Genomic DNA, 20127 nt, shown 5'->3' on the forward strand with positions numbered 1-20127 from the left:
TGTGGGTACCAGAGGCCGGGCTGGGGGGAATTGCAGGAAGGTAGTCAAAAGGTACAAACTTCCAGTTATAAGATAAATAAGTAGTAGGGATGTGACGTGCAGCATGATAAATACAGTTACCACTGCTGTGTGTTATATGTGAAAGTTGTTAAGAGAGCAATCTCAAGAGTTCTCGTCACACCATTCTTTTCTATTTCTTTAACTCTGCACCTATAAGAGATGATGGTGTTCACTAAACTTCTTGTGATAGTCACTTCATGATGTATGTAAGTCAACTCATTATGCTGTGCACCTTAAACTTATACACTGCTGTATGTCAACCATATCTCAATAAAACTGGAAGAAAAAGAAATAAATAAAAATGGTTAAGACAGTAAAATTTATGTTACATGTATTTTACTACAACTAAAGAAACAAAGCAAAACACTGACAACATCAAATGTTGTCAAGGACGTGGAGCTACAGGAACCCTCATTCACTGCTGGTGGGAAATTAAAATGGTGCAGCCACTTGGAAGACAGTTTGGCAGCTTCCTACAAAACTGAACATGCTCTCACCATACGATCTAGCAACCATTCTCTTTGGTATTTATCCAAATGAATTGAAAACTTATGTCTGCACAGAACAACTTGATTTAGAATTGCCAAAACCTGGAAGCAACCAAGATGTCTTTCAGTAGGAGAATGGACAAACTGTGGCACACCCAGACAGTGGAATATTCTCCAGCTCAAAGAAGAAATGAGCTACCAAGCCATGAAAAGACTGAGAAAAACCTTAAATGTATATTACCAAGTGGAAGAAACCAACCTGAAAAGATTACACACTGCATGATTCCAACTATATGACTTTCTGGAGAAGGCAAAACTACGGAGAGAGTAAAAAGATCAGTGGTTGCCAGGGTTAGAAGAGACAGCGGGATGCATAGGTGGAGCACAGAGGATTTTCAGGCAAGAGAGACTACTCTGGATGATAGCATAATTGTGGATACATGCAATCATACATTTTTCAAAACCCGCTGAGTATGAACACTAAGGGTGACCCCTAATGTAAACTGAGGGCTCTGAGTGACGACGGTGTGTAGGTTCATCAGCTGTAACCAATGTAGCACCGGCTGCAGGATGCTGACGGTGAGGGAGACTGTGTGTTTGGGTGGGAGCGGGTAGCAGAGAGTACGTGGGAATGCTCTGTACTTTCCGCTCCACTCTGCAGGGAACTGCTCTAAAGAATAAAGTCTATTAAAAAGAAATTCACATCACATAAAATTAACCATTAGCCATTTTAAAGCGTACAATCAGTGGCATTTAGTACATTCACAGTGTTGTGTGACCGGCACCTCTATCCAGTTGTAGACATTTCACCACCACCAAAAGGCAGTTCCTACACAGTTACTCCCCAGCCATTTCCCCTGAGCCCCTGACAACCACGAATCTAACTTCTGTCTCTATGAATTTGTCTAATCTGGACATTTCATACAAGGAGAATCATATAACACATGACCTCTTACAACAGACTTCTTTCACTTCACGTTTTTTAAAATTTATCCATGTGGTAGTATCAGTACTTCATTCCTTTTTAAGACTGAATACTGTTCTATTGTATGTACAGACCACATCTTCTTTACCCATTCATCAGCTGACAGACACTTGGGTTGTTTCCACCTGTTGGCTCTTGTAACCCGTGCTGCTAAGACCTTGCCCGTACAAGTCTTTGTCTGACTATCTGTAAAGGATTCTTCTCTTAATGCTACATCCCTCCCTGCCCTTAGATGAGTGAAAGCAAAGCAGGTAAGTGAAGGAAGGGAACAGAAATAAAATTAACATGTAAATATCAAATTAATAATATTTACAGTCCCGACTAATAACAGATATTTAAATTAATAATATTTAAGAAACACCTGTATTAACATACTTTATCTCATATATCTTTATAATTCTGATGTAGACTTTATCACCTGTGTTTATAGATCAGTAAAGCAAGACTCGGAAGGTTAAATAATTTGTCCGTGTTCACACAGCCGCTGAGGGTCAGCCAGCAATGGACTCCAAGTTTTCCAGACCCCACGCTGCCTCTCCCATCAAACTAGCAGTAGAGGTGAGAGAATGGGTGAGAAGTACACTGCCTTGATAAGTAATTCTCACCAAAAGCTTACCTTGGTGAAGTCATCATGCAGAAGCTAATGGTTCAACAACCCTGGCTGTAACCACAAACTCAGAGAACCAAAGAGAGGCGATGACGTGGTTTCTCTGGGTGTGTATAGACTGGTCACCAGGGTCACTCCAGGCCCTTCCCCTCAGCTTATTCTCTGAAAGGATGCAGCCGCTCCAGCCCCTACCTGCCCCCAACCCAGTGGACCTGGACGCAACTCACATCCCAGAGTGGGCCCAGGTGTGCACGTACCTGGGGCCGGGTGCCTGGCCCTCTCCTCGGCGAGTCCCTGCAGACACTGGTCCCGCTCTTCCCGCAGCACCTGCAGCACAGCGCACAGCCGAGGGAGGGCTCCCACCTGCAAGCCCAAAGCCGAGAATGCTCGTCACTGCCACGAAGCTGAGTCTAGTACACAGGGCGGGGCCAGACAATGGAGACTCAAAATGAGGAAGACAAACGAGTGAATATGACAAAAAAAGAGCACGCTCACGGATACAGACAACAAACTTGTGGTTACCAGCAGGGAGAGGGAAGGAGGGCAAGCTAGGGGCAGGGCAGTAAGAGGTACAAGCTGCTAGGTATAAAATAAGCTACAAGATACGTTGTACAACACAGAGAACAGAGCCCATATTTTACAATAACTATAAATGGAGCATAACCTTTAAAAATTGTGAATCACTAATTGTACACCTATAGCCTATACAGTATCGTACAGTAACTATACTTCAATAAAAAAGACTTGTAAAAAGAAGTAATGTAAACTAGAGACTTTAGTTAATGTATCAATATTAGCTCATCGATTTTAACAAATGCACCACTTTTATGCAAGACATTAGTAATAGGAGACACTGGAGAGGAAGGGTTGTGGGGGTATATGGTCATTCTTTGTACTTTCTGCAGAATTTTTCTGTAAACCTAAATCCTCTCAACAAAATAAATTATATTAATTAAAAAAGAATAAGTGGGAGAAATCAGTTCACCTAGTTTAAAGACTCGCTGTATAGCTACAGTAATCAAAACAGCCTGGTATTAGTAGAAGAATAGGCAATGGTGTTAGAGCGACTGGACAGCTACAGATAACAAAATGAACCTTGAACTAAGACTCATACCTTGTACAAAAATTACCTCAAAATGATCATGGACTTGAGCACAAAACATTAAACTAAAACTTTTAGAAAAAACATAGAAAATCTTCAAGATGTAGGGCCAGGCAAAGATTTCTTATACTTGACACCAAAAGCACGATCCATAAAAAGAAAAATTGATAAATTGGACTTCACCAAAATTAAAAACTTTTGCTCCAAGAAAAACCATGTTAAGAGGATGAAAAGGCAAGCTACAGATGAGGAGACGATATTTGCAATCCGCAAATTAGAACTAATATCTAGAACAGACAGAGAACATTCAAAACTCAATAGTAAACAAATTTAAAAATCTATTTAAGGACTTCCCTGGTGGCGCAGTGGTTAAGAATCCGCCTGCCAGTGCAGGGGAAGCAGGTTCGATCCCTGGTCCAGGAAGATCCCACATGCCGCGGAGCAACTAAGCCCATGCGCCACAACTATTGAAGCCTGTGAGCCCTAGAGCCCACAAGCCACAACTACTGAGCCTGTGCTCTGGAGCCTGTGAGCCACAACTACTGAGCCTGTGTGCTGCAGCTACTGAAGCCCGCACACCTAGAGCCTGTGCTCCACAACAAGAGAAGCCACCGCAATGAGAAACCCCCACACCGCAAAGAAGAGTAGCCCCTGCTCGCCACAACTAGAGAAAGTCCACACGCAGCAACGAAGACCCAACGTGGCCAAAAAAAAAAAAATCTATTTAGAACATAGGCAAAATGCATGAAAAGACATTTCAGAGAAGACACACAGATGGCAAATAAGCACATGAAAAGATGTTCAACATTATTAGCTATTAGGTAAATGCAAATTGAAATCGTAATGTGATATCACTACATGCTTATCAGAATATCTAACATAAAAAATGACAACAATGCTGGCAAGGTTGTGGTGAAACTAGGTCACGGACACATTGCTGGTGGGACTGTAAAATGAGACAACCACTCTGGAAAACAGGTTGACAGTGTCTTAAGAAAAGCTAAACATGCAACTATCATATGACCCAGCCATTGCACTCTCGGGCATTTACCCTGGAGAAATGAAAACGTATATTCAGAAAAAAACCTGTACACTACTATTTGTAGCAGCTTTATTCCTAACAGCCCAAAACTGTAACAGTCCAGATGCCTTTCAATAGGTAAATGGTTAAACAAACTATGGTACATCCATACTATGAAATTCTACTCAGCAATAAAAAGGAACAAAGTAGTAATACATGGACCAACTTAAATGAATATCCAGAGAAATATGCTGAATGAAAAACGCCAATCCCAAACGGTTACATACTGTATGATTCCATTTATATAACATTCTTTTTTAAATTTAATTATTTTATATTGGGGTATAGTTGATTTACAACCTTTGTGTTAGTTTCAGGTGTGCAGCAAAGTGATTCAGTTATACATGTGTCCATTCTTTTTCAGATTCTTTCCCCATACAGGTTATTACAGAGTACTGAGTAGAGTTCCCTGTGCTGTACAGTAGGTCCTTGTTGGTTATCTATTTTATATAGAGCAGTGTGTATATGTTAATCCCAAACACCTAATTTATCCCTCCACCCCCTTTCCCCTTTGGTAACCATAAGTTTGTTCTCTATGTCTGTGAGTCTGTTTTGTCAATACATTCATTTGTATCATTTTTTTTAGATTCCACATCATTTATATAACATTCTTGAAACAGCAAAATTATATCAATAAAAATGGAGACCCTATTAGTGGTTGTCAGGAGTGAAGGGAGGGTGAGGGTGGGAGGGAGGGAGGTATGACTCTAACAGGGCACCACGAAGGGACCTCAGGGTTGCAGACTTGTTTTGCACCTTGACTGGATCAACGTCAGTATCATAGCTGGTCAGTCAAACCCCAGCTCACTTGCAAACACTAAGAAAGAAGTAAATGTGCATTTCTATGTGCCACTGAGTTTCTGTGACTGTTACACAGCACAGCTGACTGGGTAGGAGTGACGTTTCCCGAAAGTGGGTGGCCATGTGCATTGCTGGAAATGAAGAAAGGGGTGCTGCAGCAAAGAGGGTCTTGAGAGCGATGGAGCAAGATGAGGAATGAGGGAACACCTACAATGGGAACCTCTCCAAGAAAAATTTAACTTCCTTTGTGTTTTTCCCTGGGACTATGGAAAAATAAACATCAGAAGACAGTTTAACTTTTTCTTTTCATTCTACATTTCTTCTTCTTAAGTTGTAGTAAAATATACCTAACATTTACCATTTTAACCGTGGTTTAGTGTACAAAGTTGTACAATGATCACCCCTATCCATCTCCAGGACTTTTCAACTGGCCCAACAGAAACTCTGTACCAATTAAATAGTAACTATCCGTTACCCTTCCTGGAGTCCCTGGTAACCTCTATTCTACTTTCTGATTCTATGAATGTGTCTGTTCTAGGTACTTCATATAAGTGGAGTCATGCAATATCTGCTTTTTTGTGTCTGGCTCATTTCACATCCACATTGTAGCATCTAGCAGAATTTCCTTCCTTTTTAAGGATGAATACTATTCCATTGTATGGACAGACCGCACTTTGTTCATCCATTCATCGCTGGGTTGTTTCCATCTCTTGGCTACTGTGAATATTGCAGCCAGGAACAAAGGTGTACAAATATCTTTTCGAGTCCCTGCTTTGATTCTTCTGGGTACATACCCAGAAGCAAAATGTGTGGATCATATGGTAATTCTGTGTTTACTTTTTTAAAAAACCACCACACTGTTTTCCACAGCAGCTGCCCCATTTTACCTTCCCGCCAGCAATGCATAGAGTTCTAATTTCTCTATGTCCTCCTCAACCTTTGTTATTCTGTGTTAATAATATCCATCTTAGTGGGTACGAAGTGAATCATCCCACATTTCTTTTACCCTTATCCTTCCATTAAAATTGAATAAACTGGGACTTCCCTGGCGGTCTAGTGGTTAAGACTCCACGCTGCCAATACGGGGGGCCAAAATATATTTTTAAAGACGAAAAAGAAAAGATGAAGAAGAAAAAAACTATCATCTATAGTTCACCCCCTTTTAAAAAAAGTATTAAATATAATTTTACTTAAAATTCACAGGAGGAGAAACAAGTGAAGGTGAAAGTATTGCTAAAATTAATATAAAATTTTCCTCAAAACAAGATCTATTAGTACTGAAAAGTTCCCTTTAAACAGTTTTTAAAAATCAAGTTTGTCTCTTAGGGGAAAACATAGGCAGAACATTGTATGACATAAATCACAGCAAGATCGTTTTTGACCCACTCCTAGAGAAATGGATATAAAAACAAAAATAAACAAATGGGACCTAATGAAACTCAAAAGCTTTTGCATAGCAAAGGAAACCATAAACAAGACGAAAAGACAACCCTCAGAATGGCAGAAAATATTTGCAAATGAAGCAACTGACAAAGGATTAATCTCCAAAATTTACAAGCAGCTCATGCAGCTCAATATCAAAAAAACAAACAATCCAAAAATGGGCAGAAGACCTAAATAGACATTTCTCCAAAGAAGATATACAGATTGCCAACAAACACATGAAAGGATGCTCAACATCACTAATCATTAGAGAAATGCAAATCACAACTACAATGAGATATCATCTCACACTGGTCAGAATGGCCATCGTCAAAAAATCTACAAACAATACATGCTGGAGAGGGTGTGGAGAAAAGGGAACACTCTTGCACTGTTGGTGGGAATGTAAACTGATACAGCCACTATGGAGAACAGTATGGAGGTTCCTTAAAAAACTGAAAATAGAACTACCATACGACCCAGCAATCTCACTATGGGGCATATACCCTGAGAAAACCATAATTCAAAAAGAGTCATGTACCACAATGCTCACTGCAGCTCTATTTACAATAGCCAGGACATGGAAGCAACCTAAGTGTCCATCGACAGATGAATGGATAAAGAAGATGTGGCACATATATACAATGGAATATTACTCAGCCATAAAAAGAAACGAAATTGAGTTATTTGCAGTGAGGTGGATGGACCCAGAGTCTGTCATACAGAGTGAAGTAAGTCAGAAAGAGAAAAACAAATACCGTATGCTAACACATATATATGGAATCTAAGAAAAAAATGGTCATGAAGAACCTAGGGGCAGGACAGGAATAAAGATGCAGACATACAGAATGGACCTGGGGACACAGGGAGGGAGAAGGGTAAGCTGGGGCAAGGTGAGCGAGTGGCATGGACATATATACACTACCAAACGTAAGGTAGATAGCTAGTGGGAAGCAGCCGCATAGCACAGGGAGATCAGCTCGGTGCTTTGTGGCCGCCTGGAGGGGTGGGATAGGGAGGGTGGGAGGCAGGGAGACACAAGAAGGAAGAGATATGGGGATATATGCATATGTATAGCTGATTCACTTTGTTATACAGCAGAAACTCACACACCATTGTAAAGCAACTATACTCCAATAAAGATGTTAAAAGAGAAACAGTCCTATTCGTTTTCCCCTGGAGCCCTCCCTCCCACAGACCTCCTTCCTCTTCCCAACACCGGCCTGTGGTTTTGGGGGCCGCTCCCCGCTCCCCCTGCCGGGGTTCCATTTCCTGGACTCCCTTTTTCTTTACTCTTCTTCCTTGTTTTACAGAATCACGTTCTCTAGTAAATTACTAAGAAAGCACATGGAGGAAGTAAATTTTTGAATCTCTGAAGGAGTGAAAAAGCTCTTATTCACTTGAGTAATAATCCAATTAATTAATAATCTGGAGATCGAAAAGTGCAACCTGCAGAGAGAGAAAATAACGAGGCAGACCCCAAAATAAGAGAGGAAAGATGTTAAGAGAGGGTTCTGTTAGCTATTTTGGACTCTTAAATCCGAAAAGGTAAAATCTGGGAGGAGATACAATGAAAACCTGTTGAATTCTGAAGGAGGTGAAGAAACGCAGCATCACTTTGCTCATCACACTTTACAATATAATTACTCACCTGCCAACATTGAGACCGGACAGGAATAGTTTCAAGGGGGAAACAAGAGAAATACTAGTCTAGTTTATAGGATGAGAAAGAAAAAGAGGGCACTCGATCGTACAACCAGTTCGAAGCACAAAACGTCATCAAACACTTACTGGGCCCCCAGGACGCCCCGCAATCAAAGGCGAATGGACGCGGGTCCTGCTCCCAGAGCTCACCGGCTCCAAGGAGTCAGAGTGGCCCGAGGCGGGAGCGCGTGGGGAAGGCAGCCGCCAGGTCATGATGGACCACCAGCGGCGGCAGGGGCCCCCGGGGGGCGGCTGCACCCGGTAAGTCATCCTCACAGAGCGGAGAGGATGCGGACGGACGAGACGGAGCCCATGGGGCCCTGAGGGCCGGCTGAGGGCAGGGCTGGCGTGGCTCCCATGGTGCGTCTGCTCTGGGTGCCTTCATAGCTCCAAGCACAAGGAAACGAGATGTAGGCCTGGGAGCTGAGGTGAGAGAAGTGTGGTTGAGCAAGACTGGGTTTGTGACGCGGTAAGACAGCCAAAGCAGCTCACACGGTAAGAGGGAGCAGATCCAGAAGACCAAGGGCCAGAGACACAGCCTCGAAGAACGACCCGCTCAGGCTGGGAATAAGAGCGTAAGAAAGGCCCACGCCACAGGAGGGACCTTGCGCGAGGAGGAGCCAGCCACGCGAGAAGGAGCCAGCCACGCGAGAGGAGCCAGCCACGCGAGAGGAGGAGCCACGCGAGAGGAGGGGCCTAGCCACTGGAGGGACCGTGCGAGAGGAGAAACGTCTCGAGAGGTGTGGTGGGAACAGCGAAGGGTGGGAGCCAAGGCAGGGAAAGGGACAGGGTGTCCTGGCACGGAATGCTTCCAAGAGGCTGGGGTCCCATGGGTGTCCTGCCCAGTTTGACCAGGACAGCCTGGGTGTGTGCCTGCTACCTTGATCTCGTTATTCATTAACGTCCAGCTCCTCTCATCAGTCGCGTGGTCCCCGGGTAGACCAAAGACTGCACCCTGTCTAGTGAATGTGGCAACACAGGCCCTGGTGACTGAAGCCCGTGGGTGGCGCGTGGGAGCCAGGGTGCGGCTGGCTGAGAAATGGTCAGAGGTGGAGGCAGGGGTCGTGGGTGAGGACTGGGCTGCCTCTGTGTCATCTCAGGACACAGGTCACTGAGCATGGTAGGGGCGGGGGTGGGAGCACAGGTGTAGGGATGGCCGTGGGCCGGAGCAGAGCCTCTGTTCCGCCTGGTTGTGTTGTGGACAGGATATCTGTGTACCCCAACGAATACATTGATGCCCTAACCCCGGGTGTGGCTCTGTTTGGAGACAGGCCCATAAGGAGGTAATTAAGGTCAAATGAGGTCTAAGGAGTTGGGGCCCATATCTGGTAGGTTAGTGGCCTTATGAGAAGAGACACCAGAGGGCTCACTCACTCTCTCTCTCTGCCCGCTCAGAGGAAAGGCCATGTGAAGGTAAGGCAGCTGTCTACAAGCCGTCTGGGGAGGGAGGGCTCCCCAGAACCCGACCATGCTGGCCCTGGATCTGGGACTTCCAGCCTCCAGAACTATGAGAAGATAAACGTCCACTGTTTAAGGCCCCCAGTCTGTGGTGCTCTGTTATGGCAGGAGGAAGGGCACAGGAGGGTACGATTCAGACACATCTGTGAGAGCAAGATGTTGCTCAGAGGAAGTTCTTCCCCTGACTCTCAGGAAACGGGAGGTAGACCCGGTCTGTGGAAAATGAAAGAGGAGGTGGTGAGGTCAGAAATCTGAGAAGACACCAGGGGGAGCCTCTGGGAGCCAAGGTAAAGGGAACTGATGTGGGGCACGAAGGGATTCTGAAGCCTGGAAAACTCAGGAATCCTGGCAGCACGACGGGCAGGACATGATGCACCGGGGAGGTCCCTTCCCCAGAGGCCCCTTGGACTCTGTCAGACAAGGCCTGTTGAAGCTGGGTGGGTCCCAGGAGATCCCTGTTTTCTCGTGTCCTCTCGAATGCTGGGCAGCCCTCTGTTTGTCATGTAAGCAAGCAGATAGGATCTGAGTGTTGTGGGGCTTGCCTTGGGCTGCAGGTTGTTCCAGAGCCCAAGTGAAGGTCAGTGGTGAGAAACCTCAGCTTGCTAAGGGCAGGGGTGCAGGCGCCAAACCAGGGGTCACTGCAGGGGCCGCCCTGTGGGCAGAGCTCTAATCCTGGCTATTAAGTCTGCGCTTTCAACAAGGGGTGCCAGGAAGAAAGCTCTGCCTGTCCCTGGCATGCGGGGAATACTGGGGACGGGACAGAGGGAGGGGAACTCTATAGCATCTCCTAAAGGGGGTGCCAAAGCCTAGAGGACTCCCCTAAACAGTGTGGGAAGCACACCTCCTGTTGGACTTCGTGACTCCAAGCTCATCTCTGGCCCCCTCATTAAAATGCTGTGTCCTGACAGTATTTTGTTTATGTTTTATGAAGTGATTAGATTAAACTGAAATCAGTGTCATTTTGCGGTTTGGGAGAGAATTTCATGACAGCGCCTTGGGCACCAGAAACCAGAGTGGCCTCTCTTTGGGAGCAGACGCACATTCTGGCTAAGAACAGCTGGGTTTGGGTCCTCACGCCACCGTGTCCAGCTGGGTGACCTTGACCAGTGGCTTCACCTCTCTCTGAGCCTCTGTGTCATGTGCACAATGAGCGTACTGATTGTTGGTGTGAGAAGCAAATCAGTGCCAGGAAGGAATGAGCAGAGTACCTGGTGTGAAGTAAGTGCTCAGTAAGGGAAGCCTTCACCATCATCACCATCATCGTCATCAGTCACGTTAACTTAGGGACAGTAAACGCTCAAAAAGAAACGCACAGATACTTCCTCAGAATATTGTCCAAAACTCCCAGGGACTTTCCTCTAAGAGGCCACAGTAGCCAGATCCTCTGGTGGCCTTTGCAGTCCTTCCTAAAATTCTGCTCACCCAGCTGCCACAGAGCTCGTCAGCCTCTGGGTCCAGATGTAGCCCACAGAGGGGCGGGGACCACCATGTGTGCCAGACCCCATCCTTCGAGTTTCTGTGTTTCTGCGCCGTCAACTGAGACGGAATGAAGGGGGGGGGGGAAGGGAGGGTGGAGAAGCCCAAGGAACCCATGCCCTGCAGAAGTCTTCTTGTCTGGAAATGGGTCTCCATCGGGTACACCTGCTTCTGTCCTCCGGCTCAGATTCCCTGTCACCAACCCCACTACCCTGAATCCAACATCCAGTGACACCTATTGTGAATCCTGTTCACGCATTTCCCCTGAAACATTACATTTAAGACAGCGGTTCTCAACCAGGGCAGTTTTGCCCTGCCTGCTCCCCAAGGGCATTTGGCAATGTCTGGAGACACTTTGTGTTGGAACGACTTGGAGAGATGGCACTAGCTTCTGGTGGCTAGAGTCAAGGGATGCTCCCAGCACCCCTTGTGAAAAGCCCACGTTTAATATCCAGGATTACAGCGTCAAAGTTAAGAAACCCTGCTTGAAGGAAAAAGCAGCCTTGCACCCCCCTTAACTCAGGTTCTCGGATGGGCAGCTTGCCAGATGCCCTGGATTAAAAAGCCCTCCCCTGAGTGACTCCTCCTCCTTTGCTGACGTATCTGTGTACAATTTTGTAAGCAACGATTGCTTTCAAGATGTCATGCTTCACTACCTGTTGCCATATGAAACTGTCCCAGCTGAGGACAGCCACTATGGATAGCACCATCATTTCATTCACTCATTCATGCATTCATTCAGCCCACACACACTCATTGACTCCCCCTTACGCTGGGACAGGCTCTAGGGATAAAGGGTGAGCGAGACTAAGTCTCAAGGCTCAAGCTCGAAGTGAACATATCGGGAAGGACAGATGTGCTGGTGAATAACAGCGTTCCAGGTAGAAGTCCTCATGAGAGACACGGGAGGGGACAGGCGAGGTGTGGCCGGGGTTTCCTACCCAGGTCTAGAAAACTGCCCCATCAGCCATCAGCACTTAGTCCACTGGCAAGGGACCCTCCCGACATCACCCTGTGGAAAGGCAGGGGAGGGGATAGTAATAAGCATTTGGCCTTAGTGACTGCCCCCCCCCCGCAATTAGAAATATGCCTATGATTTCCCTCAAGAGGGAGCACAAAATGAATACAGAATTGTTTGAATGACCTTCAATTTCAAAATCGAATGTCTGACGCCTCAAACAAACAGGAAAAAAAAAAGCAGGGTTTCATAGGCTGGGAAATAGTCCAACCGAAGTAGTCAGGTCCACTCCTATTTGTTGAAGGAGTTCTCTGCCAAGAAGTGTGAACCTCAGGTCTGGATAAGCCCATAAAATCACCAGAGAACCAATTACACACAGGAAGCCACCTCGAAGAACACAAAGCGGTACCGGAGTGCATGAAAATGCACGTAAAGACAAAGGGCGTCCCGGACAGAGCTCTGGGCTCTATTTTCAGCGCTGCCACAAACCAACTGATGTGGAGAAGGTCCCTGCTCTCTGTGGGTCTCAGTTTGCTCCCCTGTAAAAGGAGGTAACTGGACCAGGGCATAATAAAACATCCTTCCAAGGCACACAGAAGACTTGAACCAAGGGGAGGCTCTCCTTTCCCCTCTGTTTATTCCTGAGATAACACCGGGGGCCCCTTTGAGATTAAAATGTAGGTTGAACCTCAGTCCTGAAGCCCAGCTACCTGGAGCGGCTGCCTCCCAGCCCTGGGCACCGAATCACAACACACCTGGAGGCTGCACTGGGCTTCGAACTGTCCCCACCGTCTCAGGTGGCGTTTCCCCGAAGTGGGAGCTCAGACTAACGAGCGGGTGCTGTTGCCCTAGCACCTTCCAACTCCAGCCCTAGGACAAGAGGCTCCAAGTTACAAGCGAGCTGGGAACAGAGCCCCAAACGCCAGCCTGGATGCCACAGAGCCGCCCCTACTGCGTGCCAACACTCCCGTCAGCTCGGGAAGCAGGTCTTTCTTGCAGTCAAACAGGATAGGACCACAGGAAGGCAAGGTCACTGGACGCCAGGAAGGACTTGCCCAGGACAGAGACCGCAGACTCAGAATTAGGTCCCCAAGTGCTCTCCCTGGGAAGTTTCTTGGAACAGAGGCCCCGGCGGCCAGTTTGGAAGGCTGGTGGGAAAGACTGGTTCTGGAATCTGTGCGCCCACTTCCCAACCCCCCCGCCCTCGCTTCCAGCCAGCCAGTCTGGGTGCAGCCACTTTCCCATTCACAAATCCCACAGGGAGAGGCCCGGATTCCCTGGAGTTTCCGAGAAAGAAAGAAAAACACGCCACCCACTGCTGCCTTCTCTGTTCTCGGCCAGCTCCTCCCTGGGCCTGGTTTGGGGAGACCAGCTGCTCCCAGGAGTCCCCAGACACACAGACATTGGGGAGCCAAACCCACAGGAGAGACGAGGGGGAGAGCCGCAGACGCGGTCCCATCACAGAACCAGCAGCTGCTGCGGCCAGAGCTTTCGGAGGTCTCCCCATCCGCAGCCCGGTGTGTGTGCAAATGTCAAGGCTTTGGAGCTGACGGATTGGGTTCCAGTTGTCTTTTATCGGGGCAAGATTTTTGGTCTTTCCAAGTCTCGCTTTTCTTGTCCGCAAAGTGAGGGTGAAAACATCAACCTCGAAAGGTGATGATGAGGTTTCAAGGAGATAACGCAGGCAAAGCGCCCGGCACACAAAACGCACGGCCAGGGGCGGCTCCAGAACTCCGCCTAGGAGGGCCCCGGAGGCGCAGCCGGGAGGAAGGGGTGGGCTGGAGGGCAAGGGGGTTATCTCAGCGCTGCCTGCGCCCAGGCTCATGCCGAAGGTGTTCTGGAGGAGCGGGCCGTCCGGAGAGGAGCGGAGAGAGATCGTAGCTGTGGGGGACGCATGCGGAGGAAGGGCTCCCACTCCCCAGCGGAAGATCGGCCCCCACCCCCACCCCGCGTGGGACCCGCGGAGGCGCGCGTACTCACGGCGTGCGCGGCGCAGGCAAGCAGCAGCAGCGGAGGCAGGAGGGCGCGCATGGTGCCGCGTGCGCTCCCTGGGCGCCCCGACGGCCGCCTGCCCGCGCGCACCACCCGTTCCGGGCTCAGCGCTCCCAGCCTCCTCTCGGACCCTGGTCGGCCCCCGCGCCCCGGGGAGCCATGGCCCCACCCGGGACTTCGCCTCCTCGGACTAGGTGGCCGCGAGCCACGACGCCCGGCCGGTTGATAAGGACGCGGCGCGGCGTGCAGTCCTCCGCCCACCGCGGCTGGCTGGGGGCCCGCGCGGAGGTCGGCGGCGGAAGAGGCAGAGGGAAGGCGCGGCCGCAGCGGCTCCCACGGGCTCGGCCTGCCCCGCCGCCACACCCCCAGGGACGGAAAGAGCCCTCCCCAAAGCCCGGGTCAGCCCCGCCGCCGCTGCGCGGCGTGCGCCACCTTTTCGAGCCTCTGTTCTCCTCCGGAACAACACGTCTAATAATACCCAACTACCTTCCGGTGAAAGAAGGTTGGGCGAGTGCCCTGTGACACAGCGGGCGCTTGGGAAATCGCTATGGCATCTATTCTGGGGGGCAGCTACTCTATTTCCGATTTTCACTTTATTTTTCTTTCTGATTAGTTACACACGCTCATTCCAGAAAGTTGCACACCCATCACACTGAGAAGCCTTTGATGATCAGGTGAGACGGAGGAAGACCATCCGGTGTACCCAGGCATTTGGGGCTGTGCTGGAGGCTTTGTGCTTCCTGGTGTCCCCGGGAGGCTATTTCAGCATCAGGCAGGTGTGCCCGGCAGCCGCTCATGCTCAGTCTGAGGCCTCAGATGTCCTGGAGGTTGGCTTTTGGCCTCTCGGTACAAGGCATCTTCAAATGGCTTTTGTAGACCCAAGTTTTTCTTTTTCTGCCCTGGTGCCCATTCCCTTTCCTCGTGTCTCTCCTATCTAGATCTTTGTCTCAGGCACTTAAAGTCCGTCAGCTCATTGAGTTCCCCTCCCCCCACCCGCTCCTGCACACGTGGAGGTGAGGCGAGCTCTGCGTGATTGACGCATTTGGGATAAGGATTGGCCTGAGGTTCTGTGGGCGTGCGCACACACACGCACACGCACGCACGTGCACGCACAGTGCTCCCACTAGCAGAGAGCCTATAACTGGATTGCCCTGGGCCAGGCTGTCATTGGAGGTCAAGGTTCTGACTGCCTTGATCCAGTGTGGTCAGTGGCAGGTGGTGGTTTTTATCTCATTCCAGGCCACAAGTATAAGCCACATTCTCCAACATTATCAGTGACAAACCCACTTGCCCACAAGTATAAGCCATATTCTCCAAGACCAACGTTATCACTAATAAAAGTGATATTGGGCCCCATCTGTCTTTTTTTTTTTTAAACATCTTTATTGGAGTATAATTGCTTTACAATGGTATGTTAGTTTCAGCTTCACAACAAAATGAATCAGTTATATATACACATATGTTCCCATATCTCTTCCCGCTTGCGTCTCCCTCCCTCCCACCCTCCCTATCCCACCCCTCCAGGCGGTCACAAAGCACCGAGCCGATATCCCTGTGCTATGCGGCTGCTTCCCACTAGCTATCTACCTTACGTTTAGTAGTGTATATATGTCCATGCCTCTTTATCGCTTTGTCACCGTTTACTCTTCCCCCTCCCCATAGCCTCAAGTCCATTCTCTAGTAAGTCTGTGCCCCATCTGTCTTAATCGTATTTCTCAACTTGTTCAAGATTCAGGCTGGAAAAAAAAGTTATCAACTGGGTTTCCCTAAACCCTGACATCATAAACGTGCATTAGAAAGTGCATGAGTTAAAGACTTGCCATTTTTACTGTATAGACTTTCGTGTTACTTGAATAGTTTCTGTAACCACTGTGTCGTGATTGCCAGTGAAAAAGCAAAACGACATTTGTTCTGGGCAATTCAATCAATTTCTGGCCTGTGGCAAACCATTCTTCCTTAAATAGGATGCTCTGTCTCTCAGAGTATTGAGAAAAAGATCTGAAATGCTCTGTGGGAAGCCGTGGATGCAGTCAGTGGCTTTGTAAAACCTGCCTGAGAAAACAATTTGAGAATAGGAGTGGAAGGGAGAAGGTAGGGAACTAACCATGTACTTAATACCCGCCGTGTGCTAGGGAGTCTTTTAGTAATTTGGGGTGTGTTACCATAGCCAGTCCTCCAAGACTCAGTGACAGGCCTTCACTTTGTCTGAGGAATAGGATGGGAACTGGAGGCTTGGGGAAGGTAAACACTTGCCCAGGACTGAGCCCAAAGCCCCGGCCCTGCGTCCTTTGCGGGCACTGGGATTTCTCTCAATCGTGAAGATGACTTCCTTACCCTCAGGGTTTCCAAAGCTCTTTTGCCTGCAGCATCTCCTTTGATCCTAGAAACAACTTCAGAGGTCGGTAGGACCAACGATCAGGGGCTGAAGGAGAGGGAGACCCCATGGCTCACATGGTTTCCTTGAAGAGTTTAATGAAAGAACACCGTGCGGAGGTGTGAGCAGGACTGAGGGAACCGAGAGGGGACGTGAGGTGCCGGGCTCGGCCGCAGCGGGCCTGACAGGTGACAGAGACCCTCTCCTTGACCAGACGTTGGTCGGGCTCCTCTGAGCCTCTTCTCGACTAGGCTCTGACCTGGGCCCGTCTGTCTTTGGCCTGCACGCCCAGCCTCAGCGAGACTCCGGCCTTCGGTTCCTGGGAATCCTTCCCCCTTGATGTCTGATTGAGCTCCTCGTCCCCCACCTGTGATGTCTAATCCCACCCTGCCTTCAGCAAGAAGGCTGTTCTCTCAGTTTAGCAGGAAATCTCCCTGTCTTGATGCCTCCTCTGAGTAGTCTTCTATCCACTGCCGCCCTCACCCTGCTCCCTGGCTACGAATCCCCGCTTGTTCTTGCTGTATTTGAAGTTGAGCCCCAGCTCTCTGCCCTATTGTAATACCTCTGTTGTAACAGTCTTTTTTTAATTAATTTTTATTGGAGTATAGTTGATTTACAATGTCGTGTTAATTTCTGCTGTGCATACAGCAAAGTGAATCAGTTATATGTATATCCACTCTTTTTTAGATTTGTTACCCGTATAGGTCATTACAGAATACTGAGTAGAGTTCCTTTGGCTATACAGTAGGTTCTTATTAGTTATCTATTTTATACATGGTGGTGTGTATAAGTCAATCCCAACTTCCCAATGTGTCCCTCCCTCCCCTTATCCCCTGGTAATCTGCATGTTTGTTTTTTGTACAGCCGTGACTCTACTTCTCTTCTGTAAATAAGTTCATTTGTACCCGTTTCTTAGATTCCACATATAAGCAATACCATATGGTATTTGTCTTTCTCTGTCAGACTTAATAACATCACTTAGTATGATAATCTCTAGGTCCATCCATGTAGCTGCAGATGGCATTATTTCATTCCTTTTTATGGCTGAGTAATATGCCATTGTGTATATACACCACATCTTCTTTATCCATTCCTCTGTCGATGGACATTTAGGTTGCTTCCGTGTCCTGGCTATTGTAACAGTCTCGAATAAAGGCTTCCTTACCGTTTTAATAAGAATCAGAATAATCCTCCTTTAACAAGGAGCAGAGAGAGAAAGCAGTGTGCCCCGAAGCTGGCAAGAGCTGCCCTTGGGAATGCAGCCCCTGTCACAGCTGTGGCCTGGCAAGGGGTCAGGTTGGGATAAATACCCTGACCTCTCCTCTGCCCGCAGAATCTCCTGGCAGTGTCCTCCATCGGCTGGACCCAACCCAAAGCCAGAAACAAGGCAGACAGAGGGGGAAGAAACTATCCACAGAGTTTAACCTTCTGCGTGGAGAAGGTAGGGTTGAGGCAAAAGGAGAATAACCCCACTTGGATATATCATTGTGCCCATTTAACAGATGAAGAAACCAAAGTGGATGGGGCCAAAGGTCCAGATCACACAGGACTGTCTGTACTGAAACGCTGGTCTTTTGATTCCCAGCCCTGAGTTGTCTCCATCATGCTTATACCCCTTACACCTGAATCTAGTGATGGACAATCAGAGCAATGATTTGCTATCCTTTCGAAGTCCCGGGGGCTAACTGGGCTCGGCAGGCAGTTCTGGTTCGGGGTGTCTCACGTGGTTGCAGTCAGAGTCACCCTAAGACATGCTTGCTTGGATGGCTGGGGCTGGAGTGGCTGGGGTTCCTCGGGGTCCCCCTCTATCTCTGCGTGGATCTCTGCGTGGATCTCTGCGTGCTCCCTCCACATGGTCCCAGCGTCAGGCAGCCTCAGGGTGCCTGGGCTTCTTTTTTTTTTTTAACTTATCTTTTATTTATTATTTATTTATTTATTTATTTATTTTTGACCACACTGTGTGGCATGTGGGATCTTCGTTCCCCGACAAGGGATCTATCCTGCGGCCCTTGCGTTGGAAGCCCAGAGTCCTAACCACTGTACCACCAGGGAAGTCCCCTGCCTGGGCTTCTTACATCGTGGCTCTTGATCCCCAAGGTGCTTGTCCCAAGAGAGAGCCGGTGGACAGTATACCGTAAGTTATGACCCAGCCTCAGAGGTCATACAGTGCTGCTTCCGCTGCTTTCTGTTGTCTAGACAATCACAAAAGCCGGCCCCTGTTCTAGGCGAGGCAGAATAGATGCCGCCTCTTGATGGAAGAGTAGGAAGATCCTGGAGGAGCATGTGAAACCCTAAGTACTGCTAGGTGGGATGTGGAAAGAAACTGTATGTCCACCCTCTAAATTCATTATAACCCCTGTGAGCGTCAGAGAGGGGCATCTATTTGATTTTGATGATTTTCAAGGTCTTCAGTCCTATCCCTTTCTCCAAGTTACACTGCAGAGGTGGAGTGGGGCATATAAACCTAAGTCATGACCGCTTCAAACGCTAGAAGTCATGTTCTCACAACAGTAACTTAAAAGTTACCCTGAAACTCTAATTCGAAAAGATATATGCACCCCAATGTTCATAGCAGCACTATTTACAGCAGCCAAGATGTGGAAGCAACCTAAGTGTAAGCGTCCATCGACAGAGGAATGGCTAAAGAAGATGTGGTATATATAAACAATGGAATACTACTCAGCCATAAAAAAGAATGAAATAATGCCATTTGCAGCAACATGGATGGACCTAGACATTATCATACTAAGTGAAGTAAGTCAGAAAGAGAAAGACAAATACTGTATGATATCACTTATATGTGGAATCTAAAATATGATACAAATGAACTTATTTACAAAACAGAAACAGACTCGCAGACATAGAAAACAAACATAAGTTTACCAAAGGGGAAAGGGGGTGGAGGAAGGGCAAATTAGGAGTTTGGGATTAGCAGATACAAACTACTATATATAAAATAGATAAACAACAAGGACCTACTGTATAGCATGGAAACTATACTCAGTATTTTGTAATAACCTCTAATGGAAAAGAATCTAAAAAGACTATCTATCTATCTATAAATTATATATCTGAATCACTTTGCTGTACACCTGCAACTAACACAACATTGTAAATCAACTATACTTCAATAAAAAAAATTTTTTTAAGTTACCCTGAGGATGGGAGATCCTGTATTTGATTCCAGGGTAACTTGTTCCCTAACTGTTTCATACAGATATTCTTATCACCCCTGTAAGGCAGAGTGTAAGGCTAAATACTGAAGGGCACCAGCACGTCACCCCAAATATGCCGCTTTGGCATAAGGATTCTTTTGAGCTAAAGGGAACTGAGAAGCAGCAGACACAGGAAGAGCTCTTCACCTCCCCAGAACTGCCCAAAGTAAAGTCCAAAGCTGCCCTTATGTAAAGGAAATTTCCATTTATAAGAAGTCTCTGTAGCAGGAAGAGAGCTACTCCTGAAGACAAGCCTTATCATCTGAGAGAGCCTTACCTGCACAGCGAGACAAACCTCATTCACCATGCAGCCACCCCTCCTTCCTAGCTCAGCTCCCCACCCAGAAGCCCCGAAACCACTTTTCCTTTGTTTAGCCTAAGACGGTATATAAACCTCAATCACC

General features: G+C 47.7%; 1 protein-coding gene across 1 annotated transcript in view; it reads right to left on the reverse strand.

The window, feature by feature from the left end:
- Positions 1-14495, reverse strand: part of SCTR (secretin receptor) — a 63219-nt gene extending 48724 nt beyond the window's left edge. Inside the window, exons 1-2 of the mRNA XM_079923758.1 lie at positions 14123-14495; positions 2398-2503 (exon numbers count right to left, since the gene is read on the reverse strand). Of these exons, the coding sequence (XP_079779884.1) occupies positions 2398-2503; positions 14123-14173 (157 nt within the window). The 5' untranslated portion in view covers positions 14174-14495. The remainder of the gene's footprint in view (positions 1-2397; positions 2504-14122) is intronic.
- Positions 14496-20127: the final 5632 nt, after the last annotated feature.

The sequence above is a fragment of the Stenella coeruleoalba genome (genome assembly GCF_951394435.1).
Source record: "Stenella coeruleoalba genome assembly, chromosome: 6".
NCBI classification, from domain to species: Eukaryota; Metazoa; Chordata; class Mammalia; order Artiodactyla; family Delphinidae; genus Stenella; species Stenella coeruleoalba.